This window comes from Castor canadensis, chromosome 1 (assembly GCF_047511655.1).
Source record: "Castor canadensis chromosome 1, mCasCan1.hap1v2, whole genome shotgun sequence".
Lineage (NCBI taxonomy): Eukaryota > Metazoa > Chordata > Mammalia > Rodentia > Castoridae > Castor > Castor canadensis.
Window position 1 is genome coordinate 157,434,002 of NC_133386.1, and position 21,458 is coordinate 157,455,459.

A 21,458-nucleotide genomic window follows, 5' to 3' on the forward strand; every position below is an offset into this window, starting at 1 on the left:
GGGAGTTTCACTGTCAGCTGTACCTTCCTAGAATATGCTTTCTGGTAGCAAATGTGTTAGCAGTCTTCCCTGGAACAGGCGTGGAAACATGTTTGCACAAATACTGTTGGAATGACTTAGCCAATTAAAGTAAAATGATTATAACCTCCTGGACTTCAATTAGGAAAGAGAAGTTCTTCTCATAAGGAGAAGACCTTTCTGGTTGTCCTTGGAGTCCTTCCCAAGTTTTGTTCCTCCAAAGGTGGTAAGAATCTTTAGTAACTGAAAATTTTTTCCTTTGGCTTGGTTGGAGCTATTGTTGTATACCTCAAACCTGGGCCAAATTTTTTAAAAGGATTATGTGCTCATAGAGATATGATTGCTTTTTTTTTCCACTTCAGAAAATAGATTTTTTTTCTTGTTTTAGTATTTGAACTTAAATGCAAAAAATACAAGTGACCACACTATTATTGGAATTGTTTAAGTAGAAACTAGACAACTTTGAGTAACAGATGCTAGCATGAATTCATGTATCAATTAAGGTCTAAACTAGATGATTTCCAAGGTCTCTGTGTCTCAGAGTTGATGTCTTTTTTTTTTTTTAATTTTATTATTCATATGTGCATACAAGGTTTGGGTCATTTCTCCCCCCTGCCCCCACCCCCTCCCTTACCACCCACTCCGCCCCCTCCCTCTTCCCCCCATCCCCTCAATACCCTGCAGAAACTATTTTGCCCTTACTTCTAATTTTGTTGTAGAGAGAGTATAAGCAATAATAGGAAGGAACAAGGGTTTTTGCTGGTTGAGATAAGGATAGCGATACAGGGAGTTGACACACATTAATTTCCTACACGTGTGTGTTACCTTCTAGGTTAATTCTTTTTGATCTAACCTTTTCTCTAGTTCCTGGTCCTCTTTTCCTATTGGCCTCAGTTGCTTTTAAGGTATCTGCTTTAGTTTCTCTGCATTAAGGGCAACAAATGCTAGCTAATTTTTTAGGTGTCTTACCTATCCTCACCCCTTCCTTGTGTGCTCTTGCTTTTAAGAGTTGATGTCTTTATGTCTTCCATTCACATCATACAACGGTTTACATCATTCATTCAGATTTTCCCTTTAAAAATATTTTGTAGAAATCCATTGACTTTTAAACTCTATGAAAGTGAAGTAGAACATATTTTCACTTAAAATATATTTGAACCCTTCTTTCTTGTAGAATCATGGTAGGGCTGTATTATTAAAGAAGTATTTCTACTAAGAGAAAAAAGAGACTTTGATTGTGTTTATAGTTTTTGATAATTGATTTCTCTTTTTGAACAGAGTGTAAATATGACAGATGTAAATGGGCAGACACCTCTTATGTTATCAGCTTACAAAGTAATTGGGTGAGTTTCATTGCATTCCCTCAATCTGATTTTTGGTTCTTACAATTTTTTTTCTATGTATATAATGTTAAGTATCTCAGTCTGTGTGACATGATAGTACATGCTGAAGAAGATTTTTCCCTTAGGACTGTAATACAGATTCTTAAAGTACTTGTAGTTAGAAACGTATCATTGAAATACATTTTCTCTCTTCTGATATTTTTAGTAAAAAGTTTTGAAAGTTACTTATAAAAAAAAACTTCCTTACAGAACAGATACAGATTCCTTAGCATATACTACTTGTTAACATGATTGATGTTTCTTATTTTGTATTTTTAAAATATGGCTACAAGCATAAATGTTCTCATAATTTGAAATCTAGATGATATATCTGCATTCCTAAAAACAATAAATTTTTGAGATTTTTCTGGCATTATTATTGACTGCTCTGAAAATATTAATTATAACTGATCTTTGGAGTCTATTTACATGTTTACATCGAGCACTTAATGTATTTATTTTAGGACACTACAAAGTTGAGCATGATTAATCACCAAATCCAAAATCCTAAATGCTCCAAATTGGAAACTTTTTGAGCCAGTACATGAGACTTCAGAATTTCAGTCCATGAAACTTTGTTTCATGTACAAGATTATTAAAATATATCTTGATTTGTTACGTGAAACAAATGAATTTCATATTTAAATTTGAGTCTTATCTCCAAAATATCTCATTATACATATGCAGATATTCTCAAATCTAAAATTCAAAATCCAAAACAGTTCAGTATCATGAATTTTGGATAAGGGATACTCAACCTGAGTTTACACCTGTTTTATCTAATAATTGATTCAAGGGAGAGTGTGAAGTTATCTTTTGGTTTATTTGCTCAAATAAAATATTGTATATTTAACGCTTAATTGGATAATGCTTAATATTGGTCAAAGTTAAATCCACAATTTTAAGAAATATTGACCAATCAATATAACAGCTACGACGGGAAAGTAAAAATTTTTTCTTATTTCACTGTTTGATGTCCAAATTTATAATAGCTGTATAGCAAGTGTCATTTAAGGTATGTCTTTGTTGTTTGTTTAATCTTTCCTATTTCCTATGATAGAACTCTGCACAAAAAAAATTCCTCAGTTTTTTAGACTATTTATTGCTTGTTAATTGATGAGTTCATTTAAAAGTTCATTTTTTGCATTTACTCAAATCATAATCCTTATATAATGCCTTTTGATATTTTACTATTTTGAGACAGGCCAGAACCAACTGGATTTCTTTTAAAGTTTAATCCTTCTCTCAATGTTGCTGATAAAATACACCAAAACACTCCACTTCACTGGGCAGTTGCAGCAGGAAATGTTAATGCAGTTGATAAACTTTTGGAAGCTGGTTCTAGCCTGGATATCCGAAATGTTAAGGTACGAACAGGTATTTATCTCCTTTAGTTTATTATGTATTTTTTTATTATTGTACTGGGGGTACAATGTCACATTTACAAAAGTTCTTAATATATCATAGTTGAATTTACCCCCTCCATCATTCTCCTCTATTCCCACTCCACCCATTCCTAGAATAGTTTCAACAGGTCTCATTCTCCCATTTACATACATATATTCGTAATATTTCCACCATATTCACCCTCCTATAAACTTTCTTTATATCCTCTCCCCTCCCACTGATACCAGTCCCCAGACAGGACCTGTCCTGCCTTCCTCCTCTCCAGGATAGGAGAACATGTAAAATAAGTAAATAAATAAATAGATAAAAGATATTTTTATTTGTTTAATATAGCTATAGAGTGTTTCATTTTGACATTTCCTTGTATATATGTATTATCACCTGAATTGGTTCATCTCCTCTGTTTTTCTCCTTTCTTCCTTAGTTCCCCTTTTTATGGTGATTTCAACAGTTTTAAAAATTCTGTATTCATTCTTGTATAGAAAGTATATCCACCTTATTAACCTTCTTAACTTCCTTCTTTTACCTTCCCTCAATTAGAAGATTGATAATTTAACATAAAGATAGCTATATATTTTGTCTTTAGATACCACAGGATAAATATTAATAATAGCTAGCTTAACCCTTAGAATAAGTAAATGTGTTGAATCTGTGAAAAAATGTTTTAACATCTTTAATATATCAAAAATATAATTGAGTGGGTTTTTTGTTTTGTTTTGTTTTTTAAGGGAGAAACGCCTCTTGATATGGCTCTACAAAAGAAAAATCAGCTCATTATTCACATGATAAAAACAGAAGCCAAAACAAGAGCCAACCAAAAGTTCAAGCTTTGGAAGTGGCTACAGAAATGTGAGGTATTTTCATGTAGGGCTTTTCTATGAGATTTAATTTTTGTTTGTTTATTTGTTTTTTAGAGCAACATGGGAAACTAGAGAGCTTCATGCTGTGTTATACCTGCTGATTTATACCTTTCCCATGTACCCCACAACCCAAAGTTGGAAATTTGACATTTCAGTGGCTCTAAAATTATGTGTTACCTTTGTATTAATATTATGGTGTACTTTCCCATTTTTTTAACGAATGACTCAAAATGCAAACGGTTTTGATCCTTAAAGAGGCACCTACTTGACTTACTCCATTCAGTATCCAGTAGGCATCTGCAACATAACATCAAAAACTGAACATCTGATCTTTCCCTCTCAGTAGGTGGCAACTCTCGCTTTCCAATCGTTTGTTCTATCAAGCCGCATATCCACGTTCTGGTTCTGTCTTCCATTTATGTCTAGAATCTGATGCCTTATCAGCACTAATGCCACGTTAGTCTGGCAGGTGAATCTTTTTAAAAAAAAATTTTTTTATTAGGATGTATTCATTGTACAGGGGGAGATTCATTGTGACAGTTCTAAATAGACTAACATTGTATATTGGTTAGATCACTCCCGTCATCTCTCCCCCTCAGCCCCCTCCATTTAAAGCAATTGCAAGAGGTTTCTTTGTTCTATTTCATGTAAATATGTGAAGTCCATCAACTATATACCCTCACCTTAATCTCCTTCATTCACCCACCCCCTCCCACTATGTGTACCTCCCCACACACTGTGTACCTATTTAACAGTCTTGTCTTTTGTTACTTAATATTTAAGTCAATGTTCAACAGGGTTTCTTAATGTATCCCAGCTGTGGGTATACTTTACTTTGGTCCACTGAACCCCTTCCATTGCTCTCCCTTTCAATACATACCCTTATATTCTCTGCCTTTACAGATGTCATGTTTTACAATATTCTCTTTTTCCTTTCCATCCTTCACTGAGTTCCATAGAGTAGTTTCACTATTACAAATATGTTTCTTTGAAAATGTGAGTTCCTGTCATTGATCTGCTGGGGGATCTCTCCCGTAGTTAAAACTAAGTCCTTAACAATAGCCTGCAAGGCTCTATGTGGTACGATTTTTTTTTTTCCAGTATAAAAGTAGGAGTTTATTAAGTGAAAGAATGAAAGCTCCCTCATGAAGGGAGGGCTCCCGAGTGCATTGCTCATCAACTTTTTATGTATTATAAAATTAACTTAATATGTTTATTCGTTTGTCTTCCCAGATAGAATTTAAGTTCCATGAGAGAAAGATCTTAAATTCATTGATGTGCTACAATATAGTGTGGCCTCTAATACTTGAATGAATAAATAGTATGACTTATTTATGAGATTGTTATGTCTGAGATTTAGCATTACATGATCCACATTTAATTATTTCTGGGTTTTTCTGTTTGTTTGTTTGTTTGTTTGTTCTGGCAGTACCAGGGATTGAAACCCAGGGCCTTGTACATGTTAGGCAGGTACTCTATCATTTGTGCTGTGCCCCCAACCCTTTTCTTTGTATTTTGTTTTTGAGATAGGGTCTCCTTAACTTCCCCCCCTGGGCTAGCCTTTAATCAAGATCTCACTGCCACCTCCCAAGTACTTGGGATTGCAGGCACTCACCACCAAACCTGACTCCTATTTCTGTTTGGAGGTTGTGTTTGTATATTGTAAATTTACTTTTTAAAAAAAAATTCAAAAATTTTAACTTGGTGGCACCAAGCAAATTGAAATTGGAAACATTTTAAAGATTTGAAGTCACTTGAAATTACCCATCCCAATAGGCTTAAGAAGTAAAAATGGAAGAAGGTAGAGCAATTTTTTTTTTGTTCTTTGCTATTGCAAAAGCCCTGCTTGTTTTCAAGGTCTCCTAACTTGTAGTTAAGCGACTACATTGCTCACATGTGGAACCTACCTTCTGTGCAGTCACACCATGGGTTCATAGAAGTTTCATTCTTTTAACTTTGTCAGAGTAAGCCTGAATCATTAACATCATGAAGAAATATTTCAGTCTTTGACTTCCATGTAAAGTTTAGCACTGAGAATAACACCTTGCTTGAAACTCTTTCCTGACTTCTGTGAAACAGCTCATCCTCAGGTTCTAATCCTGTCTTTCTGGTCTTTCTTGGTTACCTTTGGAGACTTAGCTTTGTTCCTAATCTTAAATGTTTCTGTTGGCTAAGATTCTGTCCCTTTGTACCTGCACACAGTTGTGGGAATATCATTCACCCATGGCTTTACTGTCTATATGTGATAAATCTCAAGTCTTCCGAAATGATAGACTTGGTTCATTGATTGCTTTCTGGATATCTCCTAAATGTCCTTAGGTATGTAAAACTACACCTACCCCAAACCAAGCTCATTTTTTTCAGAACTGTTCTTCCTAACTTTTTTTTATTAAAGGATGATAGTGTACAGTACCCAAGTTGGGGCTTTTATATCCCTTCCCCTCTATTGAGTCGTGGGCATATTGATTTGTTGGTGGTCCCTTTAGCTTGCTTTATGCTTTATGATATAGAGTGCTGTTTGAAAGAATTTTTTTTTTAATTTCAGTTTTCATTAGTACTTTTCAAAAACAAAAACTGAGCCACTATTTCTTGGAGGGAAGAAAAGCAAAACAAAATATGATTAAGTAACACTATAAAATATAGGGCTTTTAAAAGATTATTTCCAAGATATATAAGTTGCTCAAAATTAAAATTTAACAATCAGAAATTTTGAGGAAAATCTCAGTGTTCTGTTCTTGTATTTTTATTGTATACAGGAAGTAGTTCTTGTACTGAACTAAGTATTACCTACTTAAGGGGTAAAACCTAATAAAGTTCTAAAAATCTGAATCTCTTACTAGCTCTTTCTGCTCCTGATGCTCTCTGTGATTACCCTGTGGGCCGTCGGATACATTTTGGACTTCAATTCAGATTCTTGGCTTTTAAAAGGATGTCTTCTAATGGCATTGTTTTTCCTAACATCTTTGTTTCCAAGGTGTGTATATTAGTCTTTGCAATGCTGGTTGTTGTAGTTCCAATGTAATTGCTTATTTCTGTTGTTGATTATCTGAAATCACAGATTTGTACTGAGCTATAAATATTACCTAACATATAACAATATCCTGGGGGTGGTAGAAAGAAAGGAATTTGGTGACATATTTTTTGACTAAAAGCATATTGCTCAACCCACTAATATGATTGAATTGACAATTGGTAGAAAATAAATATCCTGGGTCACCTTTTTCAGTTGTTTGTTTTGGTGAATAATAGACATATTTTTGTAGCCATTTTGCACCTTGAAGCATTTTTGCCCATTTTTCAGATTTTTTTTCTTTTTTAACTCTAAATTCATTTTGCATTAGTTGTTTTTGCTCTTTGATTTTTTTTGTGGTTAAAACATCCTAATTAAAATGGGAGAGGTTATAAAATTATACACATGTTGCAGCTCTCCTTTTAGGAAATATTTGTACATGATTATATTTAGTTAATGGTTGAGTCATACCGCATTGATCCAAGTCAAGCTTTACCTAACAGGAGACTGACTTTGAACAAGTTGCCTTAGTTTCTTCATCTGTAAAATGAGGATAATTACTGTGATCATGCCTGCTTCATGGTTAATACATGTAAATGCTTAGAACAGTGTCTGACACGTAGTCAGTATTCTGTAGTTGTATTATACCCCAGTCTTTCCTTCTCTCTTCTCTGTCTCAGTGAAATGGCATATGGGTGTCATCCTTGGGTTCCTGTCATCCTCCATCCTTCCCTTTTCACTTTCCATATCCAGCCCTTTACAAGCACTTGCTGCACTGCCTCCAGGGCCTACTTCTCTCCACCTCCTCACTGGTACACCACACCAAGCCTTCTAACTAGTCTCCTAACTTGACCCCCCTGTTGTATACAGGGAGATCAGTTTATGTCTTATCTTTCAGCTTAAATCCCTCTCTTCACCTGCTCTTGTGCTCAGAATAAAACCCAGACTCCTTAAGGTATTGTGTGATTTATTCCATCCCCACTAACTATCCCTTTTCCCTCCATCCCCCTACACACTCCACCATCTATCTGTTCTTGGAAACATCAAGCTCATTCCCACCTAGGATCCTGGGTCTACGCTGGTATCCTTGCCTGAAGTGTTCTGACACCATGTCTTTGCGTAGCTGAGTATGTGAATCAGGCCTCAGCTTAAACATCACCCCCTTAGTAAGGCCATCCCAGATTAACTATGCTGCATCACTTGTTTTATTTTCTTTTTAGTACTTATTTTCCTGCAGTTTAAGGCACATAAAACTAGAAATCATGTCTCTGGAATTGAACATTTTCATTCACTGAGTGAAATACAAATGTAATGATGATTCATAGAAAAGAGTCTAAAAGGAAATGCAGTGTTGCTATCTGCAGCATATCATTATGCATATTCCTAAATCATTTTGTTGCCAGCATTTTCTGGAATAAGCGTGCACTGCTTTTGTCATAGAGAAAAACAAATATTAGAGGAATCTTATTATTTGGTCACCCAAAGCAGGATAGTTGGATGTGAATGAATTAGAATTTTAACGTGAAATGAAAGCTCAGATCTCTGAAAAATAGCAAAATACTTAAAACTCTCTGCTATTCAAAAACTTACAACTTAAAAATATTCACTTTTAATGGATTGGATTGACTTTATCTCTAAATAAATTTTAAGCCAGACCATCAGGAATCAGAATCATTGCTTTTTTTTTTCAAAGAGAAAGAAAGAGCTAGAAATATCTACTCACCTAGAATAGGAGCATTTGAGATTTGGTTGGTTTATGTGTTTGTTTAGTTGAAACCCAAATTATCATTTTTAAAAAATTGTAAAAAAAAAACTTTTGATTTTGATGACAATGGCTCCAGTTGGCATATGAACCCAATTCAAGTGTGAGTTAAAATGCATATGGCAGCTTGATCCATACTACCTCATCTTTCTTATACTTCTCTGTAGACTTTGTTTTATGGAGTAAGTAGCTGCAAACTTCTGTTATTGTTAGGTTCCAGGAACAGTTGCTTATTGATCCAGGCTGCTATGCTATGTCAGAAGACAGGCAGAAGTAACTGGCTATTACAAATTAGGTGTTTTACTGTACTACCTAATTAGATCAAATGCAGTCTTTTGCTGCAGAATCTTAGGCATTCTAATGGAGTTTGTAGTGAACGCCATTCAGCCTATTCTGGCAGCATACTGGGTGCATTTTGGTAAAAATTGTACAAAATAGCTGGGTGAATTGTATTTTTGCAAAAGATGACTATATTCAGGTTTACTGTGAATGATTTTTTTTCTCTTGAAACTACAATATTAAACATTTTACATAAATTATATGTGGACTTCAAGGTGCTTGTTACTAAAGTGAGATTGTTAGTGTTGTGATGACTAGTGTCAGTTTTAATCGTTGTGTCTTTTCACATAGTGACTGCTTCTCAAGCTAGTTGTAGAAAACAAATGCTTAAGATTGTGTGTATCTGTATGTTTCATAAACATACACATACCCTCTAAAAGAAAGTTGTTTAAATGTGAAGGTGAATATCCCAGTACTTAAATTTTTGTATTTTGGAGTATTTAAAAATATGATACATGAAAGAAAAATTATAATATATGTCTCAATAGACATGCAAAGGATTCATTTAAAATATATATTAAATTATTATGAATGAAATAATGTATAAGTGACTTAGAAAAACTTGAAGATTATTACATTTCAGTTTTCTCATGTATAAGATGGGATGATAATAGTCCATGACTATTACCACATGGAAAGTGACAAATAACACATAGTAAAAGTCCAGGAAGCAAAAGCTATGGCTGTTCCTGCATTATTATTACTATTATTGTTACTAGGGAATTTATAGCTAAAATTAACATGTATCATTCAAATATCATATTTCACTAATAATAACTTGTGTTTTTCCTTTTTCTTTTAGGTTCTTGGTTGGATATAAGAACCTTGTGTACTTACCAACTGTCTTTCTGCTAAGTTCCATTTTTTGGATATTTATGACTTGGTTCGTCTTACTCTTTCCTGATATCCTTTAAGCTTAAATTTAAATGCCTATCTCATTTTAGGTTTAAAAACCAGTAATGCTATTGTTAGACTGTAGATATTGAAAAATATCCAGGAAATACAACTTTTACTTGCATTCATTTATTGATTCTCATTGAATGTTTTATGTTGAAAATCTACTTGAATCTGAAAGTAATCTCACCCTACTATAGAGATGGTAGGTATCTGGTATTTATTCCTTATAGGAGGGAAACAACAGAATGATTATTTGTTTTACCTGGACCCATAATAATACGGCAGATTGTTTCGAGATTTCTTTAAGGTCAGATATTTCTTTTAACTTGGCCAGCAGTTACAGTTGATGATTAAATTTTCTGGGTATCAAAATATAATGTGGTTTTCTCAGTAGTAATTATCTAGTGCAGTGATTCTCAATCCAGAGCAAAAATAAATTTGCTTTGCCACTCAATATATGTGAAATAAAGTTTCAGAAAATAGTATACCTCATGTGTGATTTATCTTACTTTCTCCTGTTGTCTTTTAAAAAATTGTGGTCAAAGCTTGTTTAATTCTTTTTATGACCTGCTAATGAATGGCAGCCTGTAGTTTAATAAAGAAAAAAAATCTCAAATTTAAGGAATAAGTTTATCACTTGAGGATCAAGGCCCAGGTCTAAGTATAACTCAAGGGTGTATGGTCCTCGTGAGGCTGGCCTAGGGTGTTTTTTAACTGTTGGATTGTATCCATTTATAACATCAATTAGGTCAGACACATTTTCAGTCTTCCTACCTCTTTCCAGATTTCCTTCTCTCTGTCCAAGCACCCTGCCTGGGAAGCTGTTATAACCTTGTTTTTGTTACAGGATAGAAAAAGAAAAAGTGTGGTGAATAGAAATGTACCTTTTAGCATATTCCTTTATTTTCTTTGTTTTTTCTTTCTGGTAATGGCATTTCTGAAAAGAATGAACAGAATATTTATAGGAAAAAATGCATAAACTCAATTCAAGAATATTTTTTCACAGGAATAAATATGAAATGAGATGACCATGTAAGTTTTCAGAGTATGTACATCTTTATCCACTATGGCACGTTTTTGCTTTGATGCTTTTTTATTTTTGAACATTGAGTGTAACATTTTTCTGATTCTTTAAATGAAAGGCACAACATGCCATAGAGATCATTAGGCCTTTTTCAAAAGATTTTTATTACCTCTAACCTCCATCTCATAATTACTGATTTGGTGGCAGCAAAGCAGCAGCCTTCATACAACCACTTAACGAAGACTTGGATATAGCATTAGATAAAAAGCTACTTTAATGTATAAATAACCAGGATTACAGTTTACACCAAAATCATTTTCAGAAGACCCAAAGCTCATAAATTCAAGGGTAATAAATGTGGTACTGAAAAGGGATGACTGATATTTTTGTTTTCCAACCAGGTGGCAGTGGAATAAACAGTTTTTAAAACTTTTTTGATTAATTTTTTAAATATGGGTAAGATTATTTCAAATTTTGCACAAAAAATGATATAGTTTTTATATTTTACAGTCAAAATTTAAAATGTAATTTCACTATAGTTTTAAAACCTCAATTGAAGAAGTTTATATCCACTTGAATGTAACTAGAAACTGTTCAACATTTGCAAAGATGCTGTTATATCAGAGGAACTGATTTCCATGGCTAGATAGAATCTTAAAATGTTGAAATTGATGAGATGGAGTACTTTATTCACTTACACAACACAAATCCATTTGATGTAGGAACCCCTTCTGAAGCTGCTGGTGTGACAGCATTGAGTCAGTAGGTGGCACACTTCACCATCAGGTCAGTGTTTTTGAGTGGAATGTGAAAAGCTGTTAGAACTGTCCTGTGGATGTATGGAGGGCCTTGTAAACTTATCCTCAGAATTCAGACTAGAATCTCCTCAGGTTGCCAAATCAGGATTGAGTAGGGATTCTGTTCCCTCTGATCTGTTATGGAAAGAGAGCCTGGGGCACTATGGCCTTTGGTTTCAGGCACAATTTTTTACCCCTTATATACCATTGGACAAGCTATTTGATCTCACCAAGTCTCAGTTTTTGTGTAACTGAGAGTAACAGCAACAAGCTCAAAAGTGACTTCAGGGATTACTATGTTATGATGTCTCTAAAGGGCTGGCCACAGTCCCCATTACAGAATTGGCATTGTATAAATAATACATAATATTTTATTAATTACTTTTTTTTAATGAAATCTGTGGAAGGCTACAGATTGAAGCTAACTTTGAAGGACAACTCTTAAGGTGGCTTCTCAGATGATCAGTTTCTTTTGGAACCTTTTATATGTTCAGGAAGTCTTTTGTGAGGGGAATTGAATGAAAGAGAATAGGACTTTATTGATGAGTTTCATTAACAAACAACTAAGACTTGGGGAAAAATGGGGAACCACCAAATGTTACAGTTATGATGGCTATAACTGAGTTCATTTTTGTTTTAATTGTATAATTACTAAGCCCATTTTTTTGGATTTTTCTCTTTTTTTAGTTTTATTAGCATATTATAGTTATATGATGGATTCATTTTGATATTTATGTATGTGTTTATAATATATCTTAGTTAGATTTACCCCCATCATCATTCTCCCTCCCCCCTTCTTAGAACAATGTCAACAGATTTCATTCTTCTATTTTCATGTATGAACACAGAATATATCTACTATATTCACCCTCATTCACCTATTCCTTCTCTACACCCACTGGTACCCACCCCAAAAAAGACCTATTTTATCCTCCTGTCCTCTTTTTTTTTTTTTTTAAGTTGTATATTGATAGTCTAAGGAGATTTTACTTGGTACTTCAGGCCTGTATATTCATTTGTAGATGGGGTATTTCAATATTTTTATTCTCTAGGGTTGAATACATGTAAAGTCCTATACTTGGTTTCAGAGAATTAACTTTATAACTATTTATTGTCAGAAGACACGACATAATTTCACTTCAAGGGTAAAAGAATTAGAAGCTAGGCATAGAAGTGCATGCTTGTAGTCAGCACTCAGGAGACTGAAGCAAGAAGATCACAAGTTTGAGGCCATTCTGGGTTACATAACAAGTTTAAGGCCAACCTGTGTTACATAGGGAGACCATGTCTTAAAAAACTAAGGGGTGAGGATATAGCACAGTGATAGAGCATTTGCCTAGTATGTGCAAGGTCCTGGGTTTGATTGCCACTACCACACAAAAAAAATTTTTTTGGATATTCCTGTCTGTTTAAGAAGTGGAGACAGAAGGATCATGAGTTTGAGACCTACCAGGGCTACATAATGAGAACGTGTCAAAAATAGTATTAATAAATAATAATAGTAAAATAAAAGTTAAAGAATAAGGAGCTTTGAATGTCCAGTGTGGCTAGTGACTCAGTTCTCAAAGAAACCAGTGTATTGAACAAATACACTGTGAGAATAAACCTATTTAGGACAAATCTAAAGGACAGCTGTAGTGTAGATCTAACGACTCCAAGGAAGGAAAACCAGTTGATTTCACATTATAAAAAGGTACATTTTAGCTTTAACTGCAAAAAGAGTCACCAACTTACAGGAGAGGCTGACACATGTATAAATAACTGTAGTCTTAAGTGCCAGAGAAAGTGTTCCTAGGTTGAGGGAAGGGAGAGAATCCTCTCCAGGAAATTAGAAAAGATTAACAAGAGAATGAGAACATAAGTCTTGAAGGCAGTTAGAAATTGGACATCCTCAAAGTGTGGCTTTAGAAGTAAAAGGAAGTTGAGAGCATTTGTGGTGAGTGAACCACATAAACAAGGGCGTGAAAGTAAGAAATGTGTTTGCCTTTTATGTGAGGGGATAGAGTGCAACTCATTTTACTTGTAGAGAGGGGATACAGTGATTCTTCTGGGATTTGTCATATAAGTTGTTCAGACAGGAGCTTCAGATTCAGTCAGTTCCCTATGCAGAATCAGCATATGACTCAATTGAATGTATTTTTGAGAACACTGTTGATCAAGACTTAATAGAAAAAATTAATAGTGCTTTTTTTAATTCATTCTAAATAAAACTTTGTTAAAATTCAGTTTCACATGGCATCTCCAGCTCCCATCTTAAAGCTACGCACACCTGCTGAAAAATTGTGATAAACTAAGACAATAATATTTGTCCCTGCCTATCTGCACCAGATGTGGTTATGCTGGTCTCTGGGTTACAGCATTGCTTCTCAAACCTCATGGTATAGATGAAGACCCTGGGATCTTGTTAAAATCCAGAGTGGTTCTGTAGGTCTGGTGTGAGGCCTGAAGTCCAGCTTTCCTAACAAGCTGTTTTTACTGTTCTGTGGACCACAAGTTGAGTAACAAGACTTTAGAGTCCTTTTAATGGCCTTCTTTTGCACTCCGATGTTTGATACAAGACAGCTTAGCAATACCTTATAAGGTAGATACAGTTACTGGGCAAGGACTGTTGGTTTACTATTGGCTTATTGGTTTTTATATGTTCATTTATCATATGTCCATTTGCCTTTCCCGAGCAAAATTTTACTTTTTATACAAAGAATTGGTATCACTTTAAACATTTCAAAGCAACTTCTTTTTATCTTAATTTATTCATAATGAATATCTTTCCCAAATAGTATTTGATTTGTAACCATTTTGCAAATCTTAAATTACTTTCTTAAATTAACTCGGCCTAAAGCAATTACAAGGATTAGTTTCTAAACTTTCTACTAAGAATTTTTGCAAGTATTTATCTACTATGTAGAGAAATATTTTTCATTGGAATCTGTGAACCAAGTCCTATGTTTCTTTCAATGATTTTGTTAAAATAATCAGAGACTATTTTTCTGGATGTGGGAGAGCCACAATTACACAATTAGAGGTTAATTTATTGGGATCATGAATGTTATTCAGTCTTCAGGATGTTCTTCATAAATTGCCACCATTCTTACCAATATTTAGTATGGGTTTCAACTAATGAGGAAGCATTAATTATTAACCAACTAGGCAAGTTCCTGTAGGATTAGAACATAGGATGGGGCCACGTTTGGGGATGGGATATGTGTACATAGGGAAGTTGGGCAGAATATAGAGAAAAGAGAGTCTGGCATTATGATGAAATTTGCTTACATTACAATTACATTGTTATTAATGGAAGTTAGATATATTCCTTAACTTGGCCTTAACATACAGCAGGCACCCCTTTCTATTTTGTGTTCATTTTCAGCATAATAGCCTTTCTCTACTTTTTCTACAAGACCTGGGCAACTGATCCAGGCTTCAGTAAGGCATCTGAAGAAGAAAGGAAAGTGGTAAGCTTTCTTTGTAACTTTTTTGTTCATTTATATTTTTGCTTTGTGATTTTAATCAGAGGGTTTGCAAACTGCAGAGAGCCACAGCCATGTTGTTTTTTTTATGTAGCTTCATCTCTAGTGCCTGCCACCTGATAGATACAACATAAATGTTGGATGATTAAATCAGCAAAATGAGGTTTATTTATATACTTTTTTATGTGTATGAAAGTTTTTATTTTTATAGAAAATAATATCCCATCAAGATTTTTTTAGATATGATTTTTGTTATCAGATATGATCTTCCTCTTCCTTATAACATGTAGATAAGGGTCATTTAGCTTAAATTCCTTACTTATCACATGGAAGGTATCTAGGAAGGGGCCAAGGGAGTTCCTTCTCCTTAATGACTGAGCAGATACCCCTTTTCTTTCTCAAACATAAAGTTGTCAGATGACACACTTTCCTTTTGTTCATAGATGTTAGGGAGAATGTTATCTTTCATTACCTAAAGCCAGTCCTGAAAGACTGCTCTTGGTGCTTGTAGCCATTGGTTTGTATATACTTGGTTTTTGTTTCTTTTTAATGGATGTGTATATGTGGGTATTTGTTTTTCTCTAATAGCTTATAAGTGGGGAATGTTTGCCATTCATGAAGAGAAGGTGGTAAGGGAGGTGGAGGAGGTGTAATTTTTATGCAGTCTAATTTATTTGCTGAAAACACAGCATGGAAAAGTAACATTATTTCAAGCATAGAATGATTTGGTGGCAAGAGTTCCAGATTGCTTTTCTGTCTACTTCAGTTTGTAATGAGAGCTGTGAAAATGGTGCATAACTACACATTCTCTAATAAAATTAATCATAAGGTCAAACTTGGTGTCTTTCAGAATATCGTCACTCTTGCAGAAACTGGCTGTCTGGACTTCAGAACATTTTGTACATCATGTCTTGTGAGTCTTCTCTATAACTTTTTGTTTTCCATGGTAAAAGCAAATTCTTGGCAACATTGCTAATAATAAGTATTTGTCAAGTCTTTGTGGTATATTTATATGCCTTTGTTTTTACCTAGTTCTAATATTGTATTGCTATCAGTACAGTTTTCTGCAATGGAAGAATGTTTATAATTCCATGAAGTTGCCTTTGGTTAATTCTCTTTGTGAATTATCCTTAGTGTGTTTTGTTTGCTGTTCCCTGTCATTAGAACTAACTTTGAGTCAGAGTCTCAATGACCTGCAAACTGCTTAGAGAAACCTCTTATTTTGCATTTGAGGAATCAAGGCCTAGAGTAAAGAAGTAAATTATTAGAAGAACTGGAAATAGAACTCAGGCCTCCTTTTTCCTAGTCCAGTGCTCAGTACTACCTCAGTTCCTGTTAGCCAGTGTGAATAAGCTCTGGAATTCAAATCTCCCTTCGTGGTAGCTAAATCAGAATAGACATATAGAAGTAAATATTAATAAGGCATTCTAGAGCCTACAGAGGCTCTAGATGTATAGATGTATAGATACATACAGAGGCTCTGTATGTATAGGTCATCTATTTAGGATTGTTTGTGCCAGTGTCTTTATAACATATGATTAAAATTTTGTTTGTGATTTGTTACCACTTGGAAACTGTTTTTTGCTTAGTCCTGTCTTAATTGCCAACTTAGATAAGGAAGCCATTACGGTCACTTCATTGCCATGTGTGCAACTCTTGTGTGGCTCGATATGATCAACACTGCTTTTGGACTGGACGGTGTGTAGGTGAGAGATTTAATTTTTTTGTTGCCACTATGAACTTAAGCATATGTTTAGTTATGTGTATGACTCATAGAAAAAAAAAAGGGCATCCAAGGGCTCCATTTTGTAGCTCTTCCTTTTCTAAGAATCATCTTTATGGTATAAGACTTTTGGAAAATTGATTCTTGAGGGTGGTAATGAAAATTACTGTCATTATAGTATAGAGTTCATAAAATACTTTAACATAAGGCATAGAATTTAATCATCAGAACATTCCTGTGAGATTGGTGTTATTATCTAGGTTTTAGAGCTGAAAAGTGTAAAAGGTGAATATACTTGCTTAAAGGTCACTTTAGTGGTATCAGTGTTCCACTCCATATGCCAGGCTCTTTACCATATGTTATGTCTTGCCTATCTTACCATCTCCACTTGCCTTCAAGGCTCAGGTAGGAGCTAGAACCAGAGATAGCAGAGATCTGGAGATTGCCTCCCATCCAGGGAATATTCTCTTTCCTGACCTGTAGCCCTGAGTCCCCTCTGAGCCATCATAGAAAAACCCAGGAATTTATTATGAGGAACTCTCAAGGAGCTATGATTATGAGTCTACAATAGAGGGTCTGCCTTTATAGTCCTAAGGAGTTGGAGGCTACCTTAGCTGAGGCAGGTTTCCTTGGTGCATGTTGACATTGACATTGACTTCTCCTTCTAGAGGAAGTTAGCTACACGATTCCTGAGGTCGCAGGCTTCCTAGACCTCATCCCTGGCACCATGCCAGTCAACATTGACAGCAGGAAAACAACGGCAGTGAGCACATGTGTTTTTATCATACTGCTACTGCATTTAACAGTGTTTTCACGTGCATCATCCTGTTTTGTTGGCCACAGCCTTGTGAAATGCAAGAAGTATTATTTCCTCTTGCTATTACAAGTAAGAACACTGGAGCAAAGAAATTAAACAACTTTACCTACAGTGACACAACTATAGTAATCCATAAGCTTAGGTCTCCTGATTCCAGTGGGTATTGCACCTTTTGCTGGTGTTGCTGCTTCAGAAGAAAATGAGACCATGATATGATGGCACCTGAAGAACATTTGAGTCATTTCCTTTAAAATGTCCTATCTCCAGATTCAAGAAGGCCATACATGTGAGAAAGAGGCTTGAGTTACCTGGCATCCTTCAGCCTTTCTTTCCATCTGCAGACTTTTTGTAGAGTGCAGGTTTCCCCTCTTTGCTTTGTCCAGTCTCCTGCAACATACATACACATTGCTGCTCTTTGGGTTTGTTTCCTCTGTTCATCTCCCAAAGCAGCCCTTGACATTCATAGGTTATACTTATTTAAACATCTTCCATAGAAGGAAGCCAGTATATTTTGCCAAAAATCCTGCCTGCTCCCCTCCCTCCAGCACAGTGTAGGCCAGCCTAGTACTGTTGTTTTCTTAATTAACTCTGTTCTTTTGAAAGTATCTTGTGTTGGGAAAATAAGGAATAAATATTAGTTAACATGGACACTTGACTGTGTCATATCAGAACTATTTGCTTTTGGTTTAGTAGTATTTAAAACAAAGCAATAATTTATTTCTGTTTTATTTTGATTAAAGTTCTTGACAGGAAAGTGATTAATAAAGTCTTATCTGTAAGGTCATTTTAAAAAAGAAAGCATTAAGTATGTTTTGTTTCTTTTTGATTTAGGCTTTGGCAACCATCACTATTATATATTCTTCTTGTTTTTTCTTTCCATGGTATGTGACTGGATTATATATGGATCTTTCATCTGTAAGTATACATTTTTCTTATAAGCTCATGTACCCTCACCCAGTTCTTTTCCTTGCAAACCCTTGTCTATCACATTCTGTTTGGGAAACTGTAAACTATACCCCTAATACAAAAGATGTGGGTTCTTTAAGACTCTCAACATTGGGAAGCTCAAGATATGCTAAAAGAGGTTAGTTCTCAGTACTTGGGAAGAGAACCTTGATAAATTTGAGAAGGGATCAAAAACAGAAATTCACTTAAGACAGGTGTATATTTGTCCTTCAGTGGAAAGGAAAAGCCAGCTGCTCAAGTACAAAGCAGGAGGTGACACATAAATAAAACAAAAAAAGAAAACATTGATGGTAGAGAGGTTGAGGGGATAATAGGAACAGAAATGAATTCAGGAACAAAATTCTGAAAGCACATGCCATTTGATAAGTATCAGGGTGAAACTGAGAACTCATGGGAAAACGCGAACATTTAAAAGGCTGGAAATAAAAGCTTAGAAAAAAAACATTAACTCACTTATTATGCAGCCCTGAGAATTGAAAGTAACTTTGAGTAGCAATTTAAAAGGGCATCTAGGACTGTCAGGTAGGGAATGATGGCCAGCTATTTTAAGGTGATCAACAGAGGACAAGGTTTTAGTTGAAACAAGAATTTTAGTTTCTCTTTCTTCTGTGGGGTAAGACAGTACTGGGGTTTGAACTCAAAACCTCAAGCCTGCTAGGTAGACATTCTACATCCCTTTTTGCTTTAGGGTTTTTTTCACGTAGAGTCTTGCTTTTTGGTCATGCTAGCTTGGGACCACTATCCTCCTATCTATGAATACCACATAGCTGTGATTATAGACATGGGCCACCACTCCCAGCTTGGTTAGCTCTTAAGAATTGTATGACTATACCTTTCAGTTTAGTTTTCTAAGGTAAAAACCTATAATGCTAGTAAGTTATTTATTTGGACTTTGTACTTCAACTGTTTATTATTTATTTTGAAGGCTTTAGGATAATTTAGACAGAGTCTTCACCTTTAATCTGTTCCCATATACTCTTTGTTTTGTTACCAATAGAGTACTGGTTTGTTGTTTGAGGGAAATCGTTGCAGAAAGACATTAGTACAGTTTTTTCCTATATTTTTTCCTTTTCTCTTAGCATCCCCAGTCCCAACACTCTTTGTGGCTCACACACTCCTTATCTCTCCTCACCTCTGCTTTCTTACTTAAATTTTGTTTTGGAAAGAGAATTTTTTCTATTCTTATCTCCCAGCCTCTGAGTTCCCCTATGTAGAAATACCGAGTATTACAAATTTTGTTTTGTTTGGTGTTTCATGTTAGAGGTTATTAGTATCTATGTGAACTGGGTTGCTTTTTACCCTGATATAGGCATGGAATGAGCTTCAGTTACCTTATCAGACCTTTTCCCACCTGACACCTTGGATGTCATCTGTAGGAAGTGCTTTGTAGCTAAATGTAATTGTCACAGTCTCAGGTAGGCCTAATGTAGTCAGAAGGTTGAGATTATGTCTCTTCTTAGATTATGTCTTTATGGCATAAGAAATAAAAGATTTTTCACAGGGCTTCCCAGAGAGCTGCCCTTTTAAGGTTTAATAAAGAGCATATTAGAAAACTTTTCTAAGTTGGCCTGTGGACCAGCTTGTCACCTGGACTTGATCCTAGGGTAGAGGAGCCAGATGTTACACCACTCTTGTCTCTCTTCTTCCCTCTCTTCATTAAAAATAGTCACTTTTGTTTGGTATCTAGTATAAGACTGTACTGATAAGGACAGAAGTAATTTTCCATCACATTCAGTCTTTGCAAGTTTTTATTTCACACATTGTTCCCTTCTCTTGTGTGTTTTTTCCTCTGACTCTTAACCAGTTTTCATACTATACTAGAATAGCTGAGTATACTTTGTCACTTTATATTCTAATATTTCTGTACACTAAATGAGGATATTATATCACTTACCATTCTTTCACAGACAGGAAACATGAACTTGTGCTTGATTTCTCCAGTGAAGCTTCACTGTCATGCCACCTCTGTTGTTTACTATTAATATTCTTAACATTAGAGTCCCACTGTATATTCTTCTCCAGTGATCTAATCTAACCCAACAGTAGCTACTTCTACCCCTGCACAACCTCCATCCATCTCATTGTTTATGAGGTCTGTTTTCAGGGTGGACAGTAAATGAACCAGAAAGTGTCAGCATCCTACAAGTTACAAAGATACTAGATCAAGATCAGAAAGCAGTGAATAATTGTCAGAGCTATGAAAAGATGAAAGTGATTGACTTGGAACAGTAAGAGTTCCCAATCTAAACCATTGACTACCTGATAAGAATATATTAGCACAAAAAAAAAGAATATATTGGCACAAATTAACTTATAGCAGAATATTACATAATGTCCACTTTCAGCATTTCTTTGATACTAAATCTGAAATCAATTCTTCGGTGTGAGAACTTCATTGTAGGTCATGTTGTGTTATCAGAAAAATTCTAGAGGGAAGCAGTAGAAATCCACAAGCTGAAATAACTAGATATTTTTTTCCCACTCAACAGCTGTTTTTTCCACCTGCTGTTGAAAATTATATTCTGGTGTGTGTGTGTGTGATATCAGGTACATAGGATCCTTCTTTCTTTGCTGTCCTAATGAGAAGCTTTAAAGAAAGTATAACTTGCCTTAACTTATTACCTTGATTTTTTCTCTAATGATTGCTCATAGAATGCTTCTGGCATATATTCATAGAAATTGACTGAGTCATGTGGGACTCAAAAAGAGGTGGGAAATATAGATGTTTAGAACTAAAATGGACTGACGATTAATAGTAAAGTCATGGACTCATTTTCTTCCTGTCCCAGGAGCTCTTCAGTGCTGTCTTGGGTAAATATCTAAAAGTACTTATCAAATAATCAAAGAGCTTTATGAAACCTCAAAGTACCAATCTATAGGAGTCTCATTTCAGAAATAATTCACCCTTATAGAAGTCATAGTGCCTATAAAAATTATAACCTTGAAAATCCATTCCCTTTTATTTTTTCCTTCTGCTTCCTACCTGTTT

The 21,458-nt window shown here is 34.9% G+C and overlaps 1 protein-coding gene across 5 annotated transcripts in view; it reads left to right on the top strand.

The window, feature by feature from the left end:
* Positions 1-21,458, top strand: part of Zdhhc13 (zDHHC palmitoyltransferase 13) — a 44,667-nt gene that overhangs the window by 16,864 nt on the left and 6,345 nt on the right. For all 5 annotated transcript variants that reach the window (XM_020171282.2, XM_074042819.1, XM_074042816.1 and 2 more), the window contains 9 exons: positions 1,297-1,361; positions 2,605-2,767; positions 3,536-3,661; positions 6,508-6,641; positions 9,581-9,681; positions 14,824-14,948; positions 15,814-15,876; positions 16,576-16,669; positions 18,335-18,418. In XM_020171282.2, the coding sequence (XP_020026871.2) occupies positions 1,297-1,361; positions 2,605-2,767; positions 3,536-3,661; positions 6,508-6,641; positions 9,581-9,681; positions 14,824-14,948; positions 15,814-15,876; positions 16,576-16,669; positions 18,335-18,418 (955 nt within the window). The remainder of the gene's footprint in view (positions 1-1,296; positions 1,362-2,604; positions 2,768-3,535; positions 3,662-6,507; positions 6,642-9,580; positions 9,682-14,823; positions 14,949-15,813; positions 15,877-16,575; positions 16,670-18,334; positions 18,419-21,458) is intronic.